The 20,853-nt window shown below is 42.3% G+C and overlaps 2 protein-coding genes across 5 annotated transcripts; one reads left to right on the top strand and one right to left on the bottom strand.

The window, feature by feature from the left end:
• Positions 1-6,516: 6,516 nt before the first annotated feature.
• Positions 6,517-10,408, bottom strand: LOC139376329 (cold-inducible RNA-binding protein B-like). 4 transcript variants are annotated; one of them, XR_011627904.1, is made up of 7 exons: positions 10,295-10,391; positions 9,475-9,584; positions 9,287-9,393; positions 8,896-9,040; positions 8,560-8,727; positions 7,731-7,797; positions 6,517-7,383 (listed from the first exon to the last, which is right to left on the bottom strand). XR_011627904.1 is itself a non-coding variant. In XM_071118727.1 (7 exons), exons 2-6 carry the CDS (start codon positions 9,572-9,574, stop codon positions 7,732-7,734), a joined length of 582 nt encoding a protein of 193 aa, XP_070974828.1. In that variant the 5' UTR covers positions 9,575-9,584; positions 10,295-10,408; the 3' UTR covers positions 6,517-7,383; position 7,731. The 4 variants fall into 4 exon arrangements, 3 of the variants coding, with proteins under 3 accessions (XP_070974828.1, XP_070974827.1, XP_070974829.1); XM_071118727.1 differs by having other exon boundaries at positions 7,731-7,792; positions 8,559-8,727; positions 10,295-10,408; XM_071118726.1 differs by having other exon boundaries at positions 7,731-7,792; positions 8,559-8,727; positions 8,875-9,040.
• Positions 10,409-15,014: 4,606 nt separating this feature from the next.
• LOC139377078 (uncharacterized) lies at positions 15,015-17,523 on the top strand. The gene is made up of 2 exons (XM_071120120.1): positions 15,015-15,047; positions 16,540-17,523. The coding sequence occupies exons 1-2, from the start codon at positions 15,015-15,017 to the stop codon at positions 17,521-17,523; spliced, it is 1,017 nt and encodes a 338-aa protein (XP_070976221.1).
• The last annotated feature ends 3,330 nt before the right edge of the window (positions 17,524-20,853 follow it).

Here is a 20,853-nt window from a genome sequence, read left to right as displayed (position 1 = left end):
AAAAACTAAAGCAGGAAGTACCAGTGACTCGCTCAATACGGAAGTGGTCAGATGACACGGATGCTACGCTACTGGACTGTTTTGCTAGCACACATTTGAATATGTTCCGGGATTCATCCATGAGTATACCACCTCAGTCACCAGCTACATCAGTAAGTGCATCGACGTCATCCCCACAGTGACCATACGTACATTTCCCAACCAGATGCCATGGATTACAGGCAACATTAGCACAAGCTAAAGGCTAGAGCTGCCGCTTTCAAGGAGCGGGACACTAATCCGGACGCTTATAAGAAATCCCGCTATGCCCTCAGATGAACCATCAAACAGGCAAAGCGGCAATACAGAACTAAGATTGAATCCTACAACACCCGCTCTGATGCTTGTCGATGTTGCAGGGCTTGAAAAACAGACTACAAAGGGAAACCCAGCAGCGAGCTGCCCAGTGACACGAGTCTACCAGACGAGCTAAATGCCTTTTATGCTCACTTCGAGGCAAGCAACACTGAAGCATGCATGAGAGCACCAGCTGTTCCGAACGACCGACATGTTTCAAACAGACCACCATAGTGTCCCTGTGCCCAAGAAAGCGAAGGTAACTTGCCTAAATGATTACCGCCCCGTAGAACTCACGTCGGTAGCCATGAAGTGCTTTGAAAGGCTGGTCACGGCTCACATCATGCCGGAAACCCTAGACCAACTCCAATTCGCATACCGCCCCAACAGATCACGCAATCGCACTCCACACTGCCCTTTCCCACCTGGACAAAAGGAACACCTATGCGAGAATGCTGTTCATTGACTACAGCTCGGTGTTCAACACCATAATGCCCACAAAGCTCATCACTAAGCTAACGACTCTGGGACTAAACTCCTCCCCCTGCGACTGGAACCTGGACTTCCTGACGGGTCATCCCCAGGTAGTAAGAGTAGGCAACAACACATCTGCCACGCTGATCCTCAACACTGGGGACCCTCAGTGGTGTGTACTTAGTCCCCTCCTGTATTCCCTGTTCACCCATAACTGTGTGGCCAAACACGACTCCAACACCATCATTAAGTTTGCTGACGTCACAACAGTGGTAGGCCTGATCACAGAGAACAATGAGACAGCATACAGGGAGGTCAGAGACCTGGCAGTGTGGTGCCAGGACAACAACCTCTCCCTCAATGTGAGCAAGACAAAGGAGCTGATTTTGGACTATAGGAAAAGGAGGACCGAACAGGCCACCATTCACATCGATGGGGCTGAAGTGGAGCGGGTCGAGAGTTAAGTTCCTTGGTGTCCACATCACCAACAAACTATCATGGTCCGAGCACGACAACACCTTTTCCCCCTCAGGAGACTGAATTTTTTTTAACATGGGTCCCCAGATCCTCAAAAAGTTTTACAGCTTGTCAATTGAGAGCATCCTGACCAGTTGCATCACCGCCTGGTATGTTTACTGCTCGGCATCTGACCATAAGGCACTAGTGCGTACGGCCCAGTACATCACTGGGGCCAAGCTTCCTGACATTCAGGACCTATATACTAGGAGGTGTCAGGCCCCAAAAATTGTCCAGTCACCCAAGAGACTCGTCACCTGTTCTTTCTGCTACCGCACGGCCAAGTCTAGGGCCAAAAGGCTCCTTAACAGCCAGCCTCTATGCCCAAGCCATAAGACTCCTGAACAATTATTCAAATGGCTACCTGGACTATTTATAATGTCATTTTTTCTACTATTTCTTGAACTACATTGTTGGTTAAGGGCTTGTAAGTTAACATTTCACAGTAAGGTCTACACCCATTTTATTTGATGACCTCTAATTTGTGTGATTTCAGGGTGAGACGAGGCCAATGTCGACTGTATAAACCCGACAGTGCTAATACATGGCACCAAAGAAGTGTGCTGTCAGTTTCGGTGGGCAACATTACCTGGTGGGACTAGTTCTTAATTTGAGCCTGATCCTGTTCATCTCTCAGGAACTCATTTTCCAGGATCCGGTACCTTTCATGACATGAGACATTTTCAGTTTATGCAACATTGTAGCCTATATAGACCAATGGGTGGCCAGAAGTGCACCTATCACATTCTATTATCTCTCCCTGCTGTGATATACATGAATGAGCATGCAACTCATCTCTCCAGCGTTGCACTGAATCATGGGTGCTGGAGGTGCCGTAGCACCTCTGATAAATTGAAATACATTTGTCAAAGTTATAAAATTACTGTCAGCCAAATCAGGCCCTTTGTGACATTTCAAATACAATCGCGGGAAAAGACTGTAGGCTACCAAGTACAACTTCAAAATAGACCTGAGAAAAGGGAATTGATAGGCAAGAGCGCATTGGCCATCGCTGGTGGGTGAGCTCAACGTCATTCCAGTTTCACTGAGCCAAAGTTTTTTTTAGGGTTATCATTTCATTATCATTTCCTCATATTGTACAATGTCTCCAGACCAAGGCTGTTTTCATTGATCTCAGATTGTCAAAGGAGCCTGTCATTTCCATCATTTGAGGTATTAAATTCTCCAGGCATCTAAAATGGTGTAGAATTGTATGAAATCAAAGATGTTCCCCATGTGTGCAACTTCTGCAAGTACCGCTTTACACCAGTACGTAAAAGCGATAAGGCATGCAATGCTCTATGGGATTTCTTTCATGCGTTCCGATTCACCAGGTCACCCCAATTTACAAATTAAACACTGGGCAGGATACATCTTTCCCTATGATAAATGCGCCAGAGTACTGTAACACAATGTCTGAGCTGGGATAACCAAACATTGCTTGCCATCTTTCAGGGGTTTTAACTGATCAATTCAATGTCTAATTGAAAGACTCAAAACAGAGGTTTGACCACATCTATTTCCTTAGAGAAAGAATTTGATAGATAAGCAATATGGGATTGAGCACTTAATGATTTGCACCTTTATTGAAGATACTTGAATTCACAAATACATCATGTACAAATTCATCACATTAAAACTAGTTGAACACATGCGCCAACATGTTGCACAGCCATGAAATGTTGAAACTCAAATTAAAACAAGTGCATTTGTTTCTTCTGTAACATGTCAGTATAGCGAAAAGCATCACCTAAATGAGGTGCAGCTTGTAGGACCTTAATTGTTGATTCTTTGGATTTTTTTATATTTTAATGTACAAAAGTCTTCGGACTAATGCAGATTTGACTCCACTTCTGCGCACACGCACGTCACCGCTATACACTGGACCTGAGACCGAGGAATGAAAGAAACCAATTATAATCAATGTATTGTCAGAGCATTAGAACAGTAGCGGCTTAATGGACACGCTTAAAGGATCAACGTAATATTTTTTGCATTGAAATAAAAAAATCTTTAATATCTGCAGTAATATTGTTTCAATAATTTTGCATTCTAATGAAAAATTGCCTTCTAATTGTGCAGCCCTCTGATTTCTCAACCAAAGCTGGTCTGTCTCTATTTATCAAATTGGAAGGCTGCACCATCCCGCTCTTCAGGCATCTCGAGCAAGCATTCAAAAGATATCACTGCCATTTCCTAGTAACCAAAATCCTACATTAGCCTAATTTCAGTTTGACAAAACAAGCGTAAAGAATCATTGTACCATCTAAATTGCTGCAAAATGCTGTCTCTTTTCAATAACAAAAAAGTTGTATGTTCTGCTATTAGACAAAAACAGAAGACTAAAAAGAGAGTCTCCAACGAGGTTGTGGTGGAAGGGAAGCATCTGAATTCAGTGGTTACAAGTCACCCTAGTTTCCATTAGGAGACTTCATTTTACACTATGCCCCTTTAAAAAAAGGCAATGTCACCCGTAGACAATTCCTGCCCTTGAGCGGAAATGCTTTAGGTTCCACCTCCGAAGAATGACAGGCTACTTATAAAACTCAATGTATACATGACCTTTTTGGCCATGATAAACAGTTGAAATTTGCAGGAGGAAGGGGTTTTGCCTTGAGTATTCTTTTGCGAAGGAGGAGCCTAAGCTTCCTTCACACAACGGTTAATCAATTGTTAACGACATTCCCCAGACGAACACAAAATTAAACATTCGAAAGATATCTGCACTACCCAGAAGTAAAGTTAAGGCTGGTTCTGGAGCTGGATTTGTCAATCAGATTAGGGAAAACTTTGCGACAGATGGCAAAGTCAAAGATACTGGTTTCCATCTATTTGTTGATATTTCCAAATGTTTTGCATCTTCCATAGTATATAGATTGGATTTATATTGTGCTTTTCTACCAACTGAGGAAAGCACTTACATAGTAAGGGGGAAACTCACCTCATCCACCACCAATGCACGGCAACCATTGTGCCAGAACGCACACCAGTTATCAGATGGAGGCGAGTGACGCCAATTAGGAATGAGGGGGATGATTAGGTGACAATGATGGAATGGTGGCAGGTTAGGTATTTAACCCTGGGGTCGTGGCTAACACCCCTACTCTTACATTAAGTGTCATGGGACTTTTAATGACCACAAGGGTCATGACAACTGCTGGCTTGCCGCTGGTAAAAGGTGCAAATACAAGTTAGCAACCCCTATTTTTAATTTGTGCCATGGCTCAGGCAGGAGTTTCACATTGTATGGTAGAATCCTGGTAGGCTTTGGCACAGCCAACCTATGCTGATGGTTCTCACAGGGGAAGTGGAATGAGATGCTATAATGACTGCTCATGCACATCGCAAATTACATGTAACATCCTGAGCGCGTCGGACCTGAGATGCCAATACAAATCTAACAGCACAACAAGTTACAAATTCCTTGAATTTTTTTTGCAGATGCCTGTTCATTGTAGTATAGACGTGTGGTTTAGCTGCACCAAAGCCGTGAATCGCATAGTGAAGCAAAACCATTAGTCTTGGGGACACATGGGGAGCAGCAGCATTGTAAAATGCAGTCAAATCATAAATTGTTCATTTTCAGGTCAAAAATAATAGCAGGGCAAAAACATGTTTGCAACCCTTTATTTTAATTTGCTCCATGGCTCAGGCAACCAAGTGTAGGCTATGAAAAAAATCTGTTTGGATTAGTCAAAGAATTGAAGGCGTTTCTTTCTGATTAATAAACAACGCCATGCTGGTGAGTGGTAATATTCAAATACAACCCAGCCCTGAAAATAAAGACCAAAGTACTAGCACATCAAATAGTAAAGCACGGCATTGCCAACAAAGTTATTTTCCGCTCATGGGCCTTTAAAAATCAAGACTTTACAAGAACAAGAGACAAACCTGAAAAATGTAGCTGCAGCAGTAACTGCAACTCCAGCTCACCACCATCTGACACACGGAGAGTTCAGGACAGGTTAGTCTCCAGAGGGTAAATTCATCCTAACGAGAAGACATTCAAGAGATTAGAACAGAAGCTCACACACCAATACTTTAGCAAGCAGTCGTTTCATAACATGTTCATCTACCCAGACTTAACACAATGCTTAGAACCACACTAAAAACAGGGGGGGGGGGGGGGGTTGTTAAAAATCAGGCCTGAAGGAGGGGACAATTGAGCCAGTTGAGGTAATTTCTGAAGGACATGATGCAAAAGTAATTGGACTGAGGCCAGGTGAATGGTAATTTTGCTAAGGCACATTTGAAAAGGGGGGGACAGTTTTCTATGTGGATTTAAGAGTGTAGAGTTGTGAAATTCAGAAGTGGCCAAGGAACATTGGACTGTGGCAATCTTTGCAGCAGAGGGGGACAATGGATAACATATTTCTGGAAATAATGAGAACTCAGTTTGAAGGATGTGAGCAGGAGAGCAAAAGGAGATTACCTCACGTGAACTGGCCTATCGATTCTCCACAAATGAACTAGGCAAGAGAGCAGCTTTCACTTCTGACGAGCACTTGTTGGTAGGCGCAACACTTCATTCTCCAAGGACTTGTAGGCATTTTCTGTAGCTGAGCAATGGAGCATTAACAGGACCACCACCTACTTCCCACTATTAGGCCCCACTTAAGTCATGGAAGATTAGTCAACCCAAGAGGTTGAAATGTACCCCTCAATTGTCATATGCATGTCTTAGCACTGTTTGACAAACTTTTGAAACAAAGTCATACTGAACTGCCAATTTGGAAACTGCCATTGACTACAACTAGAGGATTATATGACCATTTACCAACCACTGCTGTGCCCTGCGGTGGCAAGCCAGCAGAAAATGAGAACAATACTTCAGTGAAATTTTGCTTTGATGAAACTGGAAAAGTGCATTGACTATACTTTACCAGTACCCCACTCACTGTTAACCGCTTAAAGGCAAACACCACACTTGAGTCAGTGGCAACATAAGCCACCAGAGAAGCATCACTTAAATAGGCCAAAGACTAGACAAATACTGGAACCATGTCACTTCCTATGAATCTCTGTAAAATTTCAAAGTTCTTGTTCTCACTTTTGGGAAGTTTAAACCATAGAAATTAGCTCCAAAGCCCCACATAAGGGAAACAAGCCAACGCTATGAAGATAAACTATTATAATCACTGACAATAAACCAGCCAATTCCCCCATAAGCATGTTCAAGGCACAAGAAAGTATTTTCAACAAATCGTTTTAATAGGCTCCATGAAGCCAAAATTGACAAAATAATCTTCAATGTTGATGATACAAAGAACAGAAAGTACAAAATCGTTCCCAGGTGGAATACTATTGGGCAAGAAGAGCAGTAACATTGATGTTGATCTTTGTGTTCAGTCCATTATAACAAGCACATTTAAAATGCAGGCATTGAGCAGAACAAAATAACAAAATACCGTGAGCAGACTGTAGCATGCTGCAATTTGCAACTTCATGAACAGTTTTACCAGTCTGAAAGGAATTCACTCTTTTTGGAAACTGAACATACAGGACCCTCAGCTATTTTAAGAACCTCAATTGTATAGATAAAGGTCGTCAAAGGAATCATTTTATTTCTCGCTCAGTTTAAAACTTGGCAGGAGGTAGGTCGGACATTGTCGTTTAAAACAAAGGAAAACAGGAAGGTAAACAAGCCTCGTTGGTATCCACAATACTAATATCAAGGATTTAAATGGAGATGTCAGTGCTGATAGGGACAGGGAGTAGAATGTAAAGAACAGTGGGCGTTTATATACAAACAGCCATGTGAAGCAACGTTTTGGTTTTTACAGCACCAACAAGTCAGACATTATGCTTTATCAATTGAACTAAATGCCATAAGAGCAAATTGAGATGCATCCTTTAGAGATCATTAACTTTTTAAACATGGTTTGTAAATTAATGGCCAAAACTCATGGCTAAATTTAAAGACGCTCGAGCTACTTAAACACAGAATAGGACTACAAAAATCAGGTCAACATGTGGACAAATTTCTTGAGGAGCTTTTTAAATACAGCCAGCCAAGGGATGATCTTGAATCAGGGGTGGATTTTTACTCGTGTGCAGCTGAGGACAAGAATTGGGCACACAGGTAAAGACACTGAGTTTAGGAAACAAGTTTCACGAACATTTGAGCTTGATAACATCCCCACTTACCCACTAAACCAGGGTTCTCCAAACAATATTCCTAGAGAGCTACCCCCTGTAGGATCACTCCAACCACTTGTAACTAACCCGATTCAGCCAGCTAAGTATTAGAATCAGGTGTGCTAGATTAGGGTTGGAGCAGAACTAGATCTCATCCTAAACTATTCAGCCGCAACCTAGTAAAAGGTTCAAGTCCAGAACCTTGGCATGAGGAAGTGGCCTAACGCAGGCTAGACCTATGAAGAAACAAATACATTAGCACATACCTTAACTGTCGTAGCTGTCTCTATAGGAACCCCCAGAGCGGTCCCCATAGCCTCCCTGGCCCCTAACATTGGAAGGGAAAAAATATAGGTAAGGTCCCTGCTCATTAGTGCTTTGGGGTCAGTTTGGTTCCAGCACAATTGTTAATAAATAATTACTGTTTGAATTATTTTCAACATGAAATGTCATTAGCATAAAAAAAAGAAATTCCAAAGTCAAATATTCAATTGCCAAAACATTCCAGTGTTTGGCAGGTTCACATTGTCTAGACAATAGAAAGAAAGTTACTATGAAATAAGATAGTTGTATATTACATAGTTTGATGACTTAATTTCCCAATCCTTAAAATCCAGTCTCTGCTCCCCCTCATGTGTGCATCCAACCTACCATGCAGGCATAAAGTGTAGGCCTATCCGTCCAGAGAGCTGTACACAATGACGTGATTATCATGTCCACATTGGGCTTATTTTTGGGCAGATTTTAGCAGGTGTGAAACCTCTTAAACCCCCCTCCGCCAAGATGGGGGGGGGGGGGGTAAAAATGTAAAAAGCCAGTCGAGCAGTCTTTGTAGTTAATTACCACGCCTCTACGCTGTACCAAGCTGAAAACTTGCAGAATGAAAACCTCAACTCCCTTCAACCCAGCATCCCCCAGTTCTTGACATCAAGAACTGTGGGGGAAAAGGGGCACGTTGGGCTCAAACACCTGAGCTAAATGGAATTTATAACATCAGTTAATCGTTCATCACTACAGTTCATTGTAAAGGATGCAAGAGGGGAATGTCCACAAACACCAATTTAGGAAATGTGTAATCAGACGTGTCGCCTCACCTATTGTCTCTGTATCCTCCGCCACCAGAAGAGTACCCTCCGCCACCGCCGCTCCTGTATCCACCGCCACCCCCGTAACTCCGGTCTCCACCCCCATAGCTGCGGTCTCCTCCACCACCATAGCTCCGCTCACCATATCCCCTGTCACCGCCACCATATCCTCCACCACCTGGGAACAAACACCACAAGACTTCAAAAACAAACTCACGGCTAAAGCAAACTCACACTGAAATGTAACTACGGCTAAGAGGGAGGGCAAGACAAAACGCTAATGGATGATGGGGAGCACACCATCTTGCAGATTGCCTGCCCATACCTCGCGAGTAAACTCGCCCACCTCTTCCTCTCCCCCCTCCATAGCCACCTCCACCACCATATCCGCCACCGCCTCTGGAACCTCTGAATCCACCGCCACCTCCACCTCCTGAGCGACCGCCACCCTTGCCGGCTTCATCCACACGAATGGTTCTGCCATCGACAGACTGCAAGAGACAGGAGAGTTACTCAGCATGGGCCATAAACATGTGACTTTTCATAATGGGATAAGGCGTTAACAGGATTAATAAATTACCTGGCTAACGTCGATATGATAAAACCAGAAATAACTTTATGGTTCATTAAGCTACACCTAAATGTATTCTTAGTAAGCTAGTCAGTTATGTCATTAAGGTTATTAAAACAAAAGCAACTCCGATAATTGGTAAATATAAGTAATGATAGCGATATACCTTGCCGTTCATTCCCTCCAATGCGTCCTTCGCATCCTCGGCATTATCGTACTTTACGAAGCCGAATCCACGAGACCTTCCCGTTTCTTTGTCCCTGATGACATCAACTGTGCGAGAGAAACATAAATTAATATTTCTGGAAGTAGCCAACGATCACTTAGCAAATGAAATAAATGTCTAGAACGCACCTTTTGCGATGTTTCCATACTTGGCGAACGCTTCCGCCAGAGACTCCTCTGTGGTGTCGAAGCTCAGGCCTCCGACGAAAAGTTTTCCTTCGTCGGACATGATTCTGTGTCTGCAATGGATCAATCCGGGTCAAGTAAAAAAAACTACTTTTTACATTGTGATACTTGCAGCTAGGAGTTGTAAACGTAGGTCACGCCGTGTGCGGGAGCTGTTGTCCGACATATTGCGCACAGAATTAGCCAGATGGTTGGCCTACCGCTAGCCAAGGTGCTGTAGTTGGCTAGCTGTACATAGTTAATCCAATTCAGGCAAATAACAATTTCAATGTTATTTGACATAACGTGTTACGGTTTGGACAACAGACTAAGCCCACTAAATGAGTCTGGCTAAATGCGTGTTGGGGGAAAAAGCAGGCCAAGAATGTAAGCGCCATTTTGCACCACGTTGGCCTGCTTCGCCACTTGGTGCTAAGCTAACAGGCTAAAGGCGGATGCAGCAATCTTTACAATGAAGTTGATCACTAGCGTAGTTAAATACGGTTCATTATATATTTGTAAGACTGAAACCCTCGTCGTGTGTGTGACAGATGTTAATATAGCCCGTATACATGTTCACAGGTTAAGTAAACTGGCAAATTGGTGCGTGTGAAGAATAGCTACTACAGCTAATGTTAGATAACAGCTAAAGCCGCATTCCAACCATGTTTATTCACAATAACTCAAGTCTAGTCATTTACACATTAACTACTACTTAGAATACTTAAATAATAATATGACGAAATTGTGTAGTCAGATAAACACGACCTTGTATAAAATGTACCTTTGACAGACCGAGTGCGAAGAGCTGGTGCTTGAAGAGGCTCGTCGTCGCAAGATAAATGGAAGGTGGTGCTCTGTGGAGAGTGCTGGCTAAATAGGAGGAGGGCGTCATCTCGTCTTATTTGAATATGGACACGTCTTTTTGGCGGTAACATTCTGTTGGAAATGTCCTGATCAAACGAATTGATCAAATTATAACAGCTATTCAATAATATATGAGTTTGCTATTTATCAATTAAGCAGACACTAGTTTTATTTAGGCAACATTTCAAAACATTTGTATTGGAAGTGGAAAAGAGACAAATAATGATAATTGTGTCCATGTATCTATCCCACAGTCCACTTTTTCTGTAAGCATGGCACTCTTTCTGCATATAGCACTTAAAAGCTTTTTTAGTTGTCTCCATGTGTGTGATGGGGATTTAGCCTACAGAAGACAATATACAAAATCTAGACATTTAAATCTCTGTCTTGCCTTCTCTGAGATCCTCTATATCACCTTTTTTATTCTGCCTTTTTGAGAGGGAAAATTACATTGGAAAGATGAAGAGATCGATCAGTGGCGACCCGTCATTCAGGGCATGTGGGCTTGCCTGTTTTGCATGTTATTTTGGCATTAATACGTGTCACATATAAGTTTGCAAACATTGTAAAAAATAAAAAAAATTAATCATTGAGTTAATGAAGCTGCATAAAAACATGTTCTATTTTTTGCTTTCTTGCATAAGTTAGCTCCAAAATGCAGGTGTTTCAGCCTAGCTCAGTGCTTTCTGTGGTGGTGGGGCAGCCAGCAGAAAATACGGAGCGTAAAGGATGGTAATGTTCTCTAGTTGCGCTGTGATTGGCTCAGTGTTCAGTCACTCATGGGAACACTACGTCACCGCCAAATCTAAGTGTAGAGCTTGAAAATTCAAGCCCCTTGGGTGCTGCCATAGAGTTACATTAGAAGTGCCCATCCAAGAAGGCTCAAGGTCATTGGCCACAGATAAAATAATGTCAAATCACATTATATCTAGAGTAGCTTTGATTGGACTGATGATGTCAACATAATACTTTTGAAATCTTAGCTAGCAGTCATCATGAATCAAGTAGACAATGTCCTGGCAAATCCTTTTTAATCATCGTCATATGAAGAGAAATAATGAAGATAAATTATAGATAAAACGTATCAATGCTCATCGACCATTGGACATAAACATTACACAACAAGTTGAAAAACGCAAATTCAACAATGAGTGGTTTGGAAGGAATCAGTGGCTAACTGCAAGCTTGGCAAAACAATCACTAGCCTGCTATTCAGTGGAGTGGGTGTATGGTCCCAAGTCTGGGTTTAAGGGTATCTTTTCCAAACTTAAAATTGTAAACATTCAACATTGGCCATGCTGTCAATCCAGCATGATTTCGGCCGCGCACAAAACAACTGTTAACTCTGGAACTGGGAAATCTGACTTCAGTGAGTTCAAGACTGGGAACTCGGGGAAAAAACGAGTTCCGACTGGGAAAATACGTTTTGAACGGTCATTGAACTTGGAATTGTAGGTCAGGAACTCAGGCCTCTTTCTAGAGCTACGATGTGAAGATTACTGACATCATCATGATTCAACCTTGTTTCTTTCAGAGTTCGAAGTTGTCTTGATAGCACCATAAATCCAGATAATTACTGACTTTGATGACAAAGTGTGATGACAAAATCTGCCCACGAAGGACCTCCGTGCCACCTCCTGTTCAAGTGAGCACAGCACAACAGGTGAGTCCAAAAGTGTCTTGTATGTTGCTGCATAAATTATGTAATATGCCAGGGAGATGTGTATACTGTAGATTAGAAAGTAATACTAAGTGTATGTTGTGTAGTAAGCTGTTTGTAGCCTATTCCCTCTTAATTTAACCTACTGTTCTGACTTGGTGATGCACATGTAGCCTATAACCTGTTTTAGAGAAATGTAATCATTGAATATTGTAAGAGTTTTCATTGTCTGCTTATTATATGCCTCCTTTATTCATTCTATGGTTATGACTTGGTGTACAGGGAGAATTCTGTCACTGTACATTTCAAAGGTGCTGAACAAATAGTGATATTGACTACGTCCGTCCTAGCTCGCTCATTAATGTTTTTATTTGAAATTACATATTGCCTCGTATTCGCTTGTTGTTCCCTTATGTTATAGTTTGTACATCTCAATTGTCAGTATGAAATCACATTTGCAAGTTAGCTGATATGGCTATGTTTTTTAAAGGCAGTAAATGAGGCTGCCAGACCAGGCTCCCCTGATAGCCAGGTGTTGCAGTGGTAAGGTGTTGGGACTGCTGTTGGGACTCTGCTGTTGGGACTCTGCTGATGTAGGTCCTAACAGTTTGTGGGCATCGTTTGTCACCGTTATAGTGCAATTAATGTATTGTTTTTATTTCACCTTTATTTAACCAGGTAGGCTAGTTGAGAACAAGTTCTCATTTGCAACTGCGACCTGGCCAAGATAAAGCATAGCAGTGTGAACAAACAACAACACAGAGTTACACATGGAGTAAACAATAAACAAGTCAATAACATAGTAGAAAAAAATAATCTATATACATTGTGTGCAAAAGACATGAGGAGGTAGGCAATAAATAGGCCATAGGAGTGAATAATTACAATTTAGCAGATTAACACTGGAGTGATAAATGATCAGATGAACATGTGCAGGTAGAGATACTGGTGTGCAAAAGAGCAGAAAAGTAAATAAAATAAATAAAAAAACAGTATGGGATGAGGTAGGTAAATTGGGTGGGCTATAGTGTTAGTGTAGTGCCTTTGCTTGCATGCATCCCAAATTAGTTTCCTTTGTTTGCCCCACCAACATTTACATGCTAAAAATGCAACTGGAAGAGATACGTTGGTTTTGTTTGGAAGTGTGAAAGGTTCTACGCTCCACCAGGGAAGGTTGGTCCCTTCAGGTTCATGACTGTACTTTGGATACGTGTCCCTACAGGGGTGACAGTCGGTTGTTGGTGAAACATCTACCCCTCCCATCTAGAACAACATTGAAGGGACCATCCCCCACATCACTGAATACAATGTGAGACAAACTGGGGTGGATGGCTGTCCCACTCACAGTCAACTCTTGATTGTGTGAATGGAAATGAGACAATGCTGTCCATGTGGCCAAGATATCGGCATTTACATTAACAACAAAACCTCTACAGAATATACAGTAAATGTAAAGCTGTCAAAATCGTCAATTACAAAGCAGGTCCTGAAATGTTGAAGTATTTAAATCTATTTTAATTATCTATCGAATCCTTTCCATGTGGAATGTGGAACTTTTCCATTCCTTTCTCTTTTCACAAAGTATATGATCAAAGTGTTCCTCTCAATACCCCAAATAGTGCAACAGGGCCATCTGCTGGCAGACAGTATGAAAATATGGAATTTTCTTGGTCATTAGATGTCCTCAACCTTTCTTTATCTTCCTCCTCCCTCCCCCTTCCTGTATGGCTTCTAGTTTTACACATACCTTTTTCTTTTTTAATTCTCTGTTATAACATAATAACATTGTATTTAAAATAATTGCCAAATGTTATCCTCACCCATCCGAATTAGCTATTTGATGAGGAAACGGTTTACTGAGACCAGAAGAGCAATGAGATACAATATAAATACTCTATTTCATGTGGCTGAGGGACAAACAAATACCAACTCAATCATTTTGAGTCAATGGTGTGATGATAAAGTAAGCAATCCTGATGGAAATCTGCTTCCATATTTATAAAGTGTCTCAGAGTAGAAGTGCTGATCTAGGATCAGGTCCCCGCTGTTCATATAATTTTATTCTGGATCAGTATATTATGAATACTGGTCTAGATTGTTCAAATCTATCCAGAGACATTAAATGCATCACAAACATATCCACTGTTTATTGAATCAAATATAAAATCTAAATCTAATTTTATTTGTCACATGCTTCGTAGACAGCAGGTGTAGACTAACAGTGGGGTATTGTCGCTATCCAGCCAGACTCTTCAGCCATCAGACATCATCGCAGGGAGGTAACCCAAGTTCATTGTGCAACAACCAAAGGATCAAGGTAAAACCCCAACCTTCCTTCAGCATCCAGATGTAGAGGGCTGCCCATAGAACGCCCTGGGGACTAGGTCACAGTGCTCAAGCTCTAGAGACTCTAGGTAATCAAACCTGACATCAGCTAGTGCTGAAGCTGCCATGTCACAACGCATGAGTTCCACGCATTCAAGTCACTCTAACCTGTCATCAACTAATGCTGCAGCCACTAAGGCTTGTCCTAATGCAGAGGCGGCACACGCACTGGCTTCTTATACTATACGTGAAGAGGATATCATTAGTGAATAAGCCTACATAGAAGAAGAGCAGCAAAGGCTTACGGCTGAAGCAGCTGCCCTGGCAGCTAGAAGGAAAGCAGGGGTAAACGTCCATTTGCATGTTCTCAAACAGGAGAAAGCTGCTAGTGCAGCCATAGCGGAAGCTGAGGTTCTGGAAGCAGCCGCCGAAGATGAAAACATGGAGTCACATCGTCTGATAGAAACACAGATGACACCTCTCAGCACAGCTCAATGCATCAGTGAGTATGTACAATCGCACACAACCATGTACACTGTTCCATCTCATCATGACCCAAGGTCATTGGAGGTCCATTAAGCAGTGGTCAACGTTTATACAGCCAGATGCTACAAAACTGAACCAGTCCTCCAATTTGGCAAACAAAGTGGTCATGAGCACAGAGGTCTACCTGTCAGTCCTTCAGGTAACCAGCAGAACTGCAACATATTCACCCCTCTCCAGAACACCATTAAAAGCTACAGAAGAGAGATCATGTCTGTAGGAGAACAACTCCACAACATTGGGCCGTCCAACCAAGCTCACCTGCCGTCTCCTCAGCCACAACCACGGCCTGTAACTGCCTTCAGAAAGGATCCACCTGATTCATCAGGAGCTACAGATGTAACGAAATACCTGATACGTCGTGAAATGGTGAGTTCCGGCCTACTGAAGTTTGATGACCATCCAGAAAACTACTGGGCCTGGAAATCATCCTTTCTTAGCAACACCCAATATCTAAATCTGACAGCCAGAGAAGAGCTGGACCTACTCTTCAAATAGCTTGGACCCGAGTCATCTGAGCAGGCCGAGAGGATCAGATCGGTGCACGTCCACAACGCAACAGCAGGGCTGGCGGTGGTATGGCAGAGACTTGAAGACTTTCCGAATAAGTGCTTCTAGAGCTGGAGGCAGCTAAAGCTGGTAGGCACGTGCCAGGTCTCTCGTATCTGGACGCATCTTGCGGTGTCAATCCAATCATAGAGAAGCTTCCCTACAGCCTACAAGAAAGATGGATCTCACAAGCTTCAAAATACAAGGAAATCATCGGGTTGAATTCCCACCGTTCTCCTTCTTCGCCAGTCTTATTGTCAACCAAGCGAGGACCCGCAACGATCCAAGCTTCACCTTCCTAAACACAGGAGGTTAAAGATCTGAACGTAGAAGTGTTGATCTCGGATCAATTGTCTGTTAAATCATAACGATTAAGATTATGGACAGGGAGGATCTGATTGGAGATCAGCACTCCTACTCTGAGACACTTTAAATATGGGCCATGGTGCCCAAGCAAGAACTTTATAAAGGGAGAACCACTACCTACTTTGCCTGTTGCATTTCGGTTCACAGGAGACCCCTGGAGTAGGGTAGCACACAGATGTACTACAGTGGATGAAAATCTGTAAAGAGAGTACAGAATAAAATAAGTTAGTGAAAAGTAAATAGTATATCAAATGAAGTTTCTATTATAAAAAAGCCAGCCAATTACCCAATCTTTCTGGGGAGACAGAATGTGATCCACAAAGGTGAACATCGAGGGTGAAACGTTTGAAGTGGTTGGGGTACAGGAAGTCCGAGGAACGTTCCACAGGGACCATGTTGGTCAGGTAATTATCATTCTGGTAGGAACATCTGGAAAGAAAGGGGAGTAATAGAAACTTCATGTTGCAAAATGTCATACAACCCTTCCAGTCCAAAGCACTTTCCATGCAAGCCTCAATAAAAAATAAATAGTGGTACATGATACCTTTGATGTCACATAACGAAGAGATCTCAAACATATTGTTCAAAATACATACAGTATTAGTAAAAAGAGCAAGTCCTATAATCAGGGAGCAGCAAGCACGGAAATCAGGTGGATAGTACTGAAGTTACTCTTCAATTATGAGAACCCACCTGTACTTTACATATCTGATCTGGAGTTTTGGTTACTGCTGGCCTCTGGGGCTCTGGCCTCTGGGAAGTCTGCAGCTGTGGCCTCTGGATCACTGGCCTCTGATGAGTCTGCAGCTGTGGCCCATGTGGCTCTTGCCTCTGGGTCTCTTGTCTCTGGGGGGTCTGCTGCTGTGGCCACTGGGGCTCTGGTCTCTGGGGAGTCTGCAGCTGTGGCCTCTGGGGCTCTGGTCTCTGGGGAGTCTGCAGCTGTGGCCTCTGGGGCTCTGGCCTCTGATGAGTCTGCAGCTGTGGCCCATGTGGCTCTTGCCTCTGGGGAGTCTGCAGCTGTGGCCTCTGGGGCTCTGGTCTCTGGGGAGTCTGCAGCTGTGGCCTCTGGATCACTGGCCTCTGGGGAGTCTGTAGCTGTGGTCTCTGGGGCTCTGGTCTCTGGGGAGTCTGCAGCTGTGGCCCCTGGGGCTCTGGTCCCTGGGGAGTCTGCAGCTGTGGCCTCTGGGGCTCTGGTCTCTGGGGAGTCTGTAGCTGTGGCCTCTGGGGCTCTGACCTCTGATGAGTCTGCAGCTGTGGGCACTGGGGCTCTGGTCTCTGATGAGTCTGCAGCTGTGGGCACTGGGGCTCTGGTCTCTGATGAGTCTGCAGCTGTGGGCACTGGAGCTCTGGTCTCTGATGAGTCTGCAGCTGTGGCCACTGGGGCTCTGGTCTCTGATGAGTCTGCAGCTGTGGCCACTGGGGCTCTGGTCTCTGATGAGTCTGCAGCTGTGGGCACTGGGGCTCTGGTCTCTGATGAGTCTGCAGCTGTGGGCACTGGAGCTCTGGTCTCTGATGAGTCTGCAGCTGTGGGCACTGGAGCTCTGGTCTCTGATGAGTCTGCAGCTGTGGCCACTGGGGATCTGGTCTCTGATGAGTCTGCAGCTGTGGCCACTGGGGCTCTGGTCTCTGATGAGTCTGCAGCTGTGGCCCATGTGGCTCTTGCCTCTGGGGAGTCTGCAGTTGTGGCCACTGGGGCTGCCTAGGCGTAGAGTCTGTAATTTGGGGTTGGGGGTTGTTGTATGGAGGAAACCTCCAGTTAGGATGTGCATCAGCATAACATGCAAACACTACCAACAACACAAACCTAAAGGAACACCAACTCACTGCCGTACCTGTTCAAAAAGATATAAGCTATTCTCATTCAGACACAATACTGCCTATACTGCCTAATACAGATTTATACCTGATTGAGTATGATAGAATGCAAGAAACTGCCTCCTGTAATCAAAATCAATCCCTTTCCAACCCTGTGCAATGAAATAATCTGCACCTTATTGTCTAGAGTCCGTGGACTTATCCTGAAATAACCCCTAGTAGTCTCAGTGGATACAAAACACAATACAAGTTGCAAAAATAGATTTCCACAAAGGAGCAAAATCAGCTTCAGTGGATATTTGTTTCCCAGCCTGTATTAGAAAGAACACAGCTTTCACAGCCTGAGAGGTACGGTTTAATAGATCACTATGTGTGTACATGTGTCCTCAGTCCTAGGACCTTCAGCGATGAGCTGATGCCGATTACAATCATCAGTGAACGAGACAAATGTGGAATCATTCCAAATACTCAGTCGACACCTTGAGTCTATGCCTGTAGACTAAATAATATGTGAATCATGTGGGTTACAGAGACTCTGAATATGTTATGCATTATGTCAATCACACACAATCTAAATACAGTATTTCTTGGTCGACTCATGTCAGACGTGTCCAGTACATGTCCAGGCCCGTCTGAAGTTTGCTAGAGAGCATTTGGATGATCCAGAAGAAGATTGGGAGAATGTCATATGGTCAGATGAAACCAAAATATGACTTTTTGGTAAAAACTCAACTCGTCGTGTTTGCTGAGTTGCATCCAAAGAACACCATACCTACTGTGAAGCATGGGGGTGGAAACATCATGCTTTGGGGCTGTTTTTCTGCAAAGGGACCGTGTAAAGGAAAGAATGAATGGGGCCATGTATCGTGAGATTTTGAGTGAAAACCTCCTTCCATCAGCAAGGGCATTGAAGATGAAACGTGGCTGAGTCTTTCAGCATGACAATGATCCCAAACACACCGCCCGGGCAACGAAGGACTGGCTTCGTAAGAAGCATTTCAAGGTCCTGGAGTGGCCTAGCAGGTCTCCAGATCTCAACCCCAGTTGAAAGTCTGTGTTGCCCAGCAACAGCCCCAAAACATCACTGCTCCAGAGGAGATCTGCATGGAGGAATGGGCCAAAATACCAGCAACAGTGTGTGAAAACCTTGTGAAGACTTACAGAAAACGTTTGACCTCTGTCATTGCCAACAAAGGGTATATAACAAAGTATTGAGATAAACTTTTGTTATTGACCAAATACTTATTTTCCACCATAATTTGCAAACAAATTCATTAAAAATCCTACAATGTGATTTTCTGGATTTTTTTTTTCTCATTTTGTCTGTCATAGTTGAAGTGTACCTATGATGAAAATTACTGGCCTCTCATCTTTTTAAGTGGGATAACTTTTGGTGGCTGACTAAATAATTGGTGGCTGACTGGTGGCTGATTAAATACTTTTTTGCCCCACTGTATCTACAGTTTGTTTTCCTCCTGTATTGAACACAGATTATCCCGTCTTCAATTTTATCGAGTATTTACGTTAAAAAATACCTAAAGTTGTATTACAAAAGTAGTTTGAAATGTTTTGGCAAAGTTTACAGGTAACTTTTGAAATATTTTGTAGTCACGTTGCGCAAGTTGGAACCGGCGTTTTTCTGGATCAAACACGCCAAATAAATTGACATTTTGGATATATATCGATGGAATTAATCGAACAAAAGGACCATTTGTGATGTTTATGGGACTTATTGGAGTGCCAACAAATATGCTTCTCTCTCTTTGTTTACTATGGTGCTATCCTCATCGTTTGCTTTCGCCGAAAAGCCTTTTTGAAATCTGACATGTTGGCTGGATTCACAACAAATGTAGCTTTAATTTGCTATCTTGCATGTGTGATTTCATGAAAGTTAGATTTTTATAGTATAGTGAATTTGGCGCTCTGCATTTAGCGTCCCACATTTAAAGGCAGTAAATGAGGCTGAATGAACGGTTTTGCTGCCCGACAAGGCCCCAATGATAGCCAGGTGTAGAAGTGGTAAGGATTCACTCCATGGTGAATGAACGGTTTTGCTGCCAGACAAGGCCCCACTGATAGCCAGGTGTAGAAGTGGTAAGGATTCACTCCATGGTGTTGAAAGAAAGCTCTGCTGTTGAGACAGCTTTATGTTGGCCCTAACAGTTTGTGGGCACAGTTTGTCACTGTTATAGTGCAATTAATGTATTGTTTAGTGTTGTGTTGTGTTGTGGGTTTGCTGGCATGCATCTGTGCTGGTAGGCTAGTCTACATGATGATATTATTATGGATTACAGCAAGAATATTTTTATTTGTCAATAAAAGCGATGGTTATTAGATCGGTATGATGGTTATTATATCGGTATGATGGTTATAATATCGGTATGACGGTTATTATATTGATATGATGGTTATTATATCGGTATGAATGTTATTATATCGGTATGACGGTTATTATATTGATATGATGGTTATTATATTGATATGATGGTTATTATATTGATATGACGTTATTATATTGATATGATGGTTATTAGATCGGTATGATGGTTATAATATCGGTATGATGGTTATTATATTGATATGATGGTTATTATATTGATATGATGGTTATTACATTGATATGATGGCTATTATATTAATAGGATGGTTATTATATTGATATGATGGTTATTAGATTGGTATGATGGTTATTATATTGATATGATAAGTTATTATATTGATATGATGGTTATTATATTTATATGATGATTATTAGATCGGTATGATGGGTGTTATATTGATACGATGGTTATTATATTGATATGCTGGTTATTATATCAGTATGATGGTTATTATATTGGTATGACGTTATTATACCGGTATGATGGTTATTATATTGGTATGATAGTTATTATATTGATATGATGGTAATTATATTGATATGATGGTTATTAGATTGGTATGACGGTTATTATATTGATATGATGGTTATTATATTGATATGCTGGTTATTATATCAGTATGATGGTTATTATATTGGTATGGCGTTATTATACCGGTATGATGGTTATTATATTGGTATGATAGTTATTATATTGATATGATGGTAATTATATTGATATGATGGTTATTAGATTGGTATGACGGTTATTATATTGATATGATGGTTATTATATCGGTATGACGGTTATTATATTGATATGATGGTTATTATATTGATATGATGGTTATTATATTGA

The sequence above is a fragment of the Oncorhynchus clarkii genome, chromosome 20 (assembly GCF_045791955.1).
Source record: "Oncorhynchus clarkii lewisi isolate Uvic-CL-2024 chromosome 20, UVic_Ocla_1.0, whole genome shotgun sequence".
Classification (NCBI taxonomy): domain Eukaryota; kingdom Metazoa; phylum Chordata; class Actinopteri; order Salmoniformes; family Salmonidae; genus Oncorhynchus; species Oncorhynchus clarkii.
The sequence above is the reverse complement of the archived record's forward strand: the minus strand, read 5'-3'. Positions and strand labels throughout refer to the sequence as shown.

What these genes read in the sequence shown, in the direction of transcription:
- LOC139376329 (XM_071118726.1), bottom strand. Translation starts at nt 9,574, where the DNA reads ATGTCCGACGAAGGAAAACTTTTCGTCGGAGGCCTGAGCTTCGACACC. An exon ending in TGGAGGGAATGAACGGCAAG is followed by an intron (nt 9,041 to 9,286) that starts GTATATCGCTAT and finishes TGTCTCTTGCAG; the next exon opens with TCTGTCGATGGCAGAACCAT. An exon ending in TGGGCGAGTTTACTCGCGAG is followed by an intron (nt 8,728 to 8,874) that starts GTATGGGCAGGC and finishes GTTTGTTCCCAG; the next exon opens with GTGGTGGAGGATATGGTGGC.
- LOC139377078 (XM_071120120.1), top strand. Translation starts at nt 15,015, where the DNA reads ATGAGCACAGAGGTCTACCTGTCAGTCCTTCAG. An exon ending in TCTACCTGTCAGTCCTTCAG is followed by an intron (nt 15,048 to 16,539) that starts GTAACCAGCAGA and finishes TCTGATCTGGAG; the next exon opens with TTTTGGTTACTGCTGGCCTC.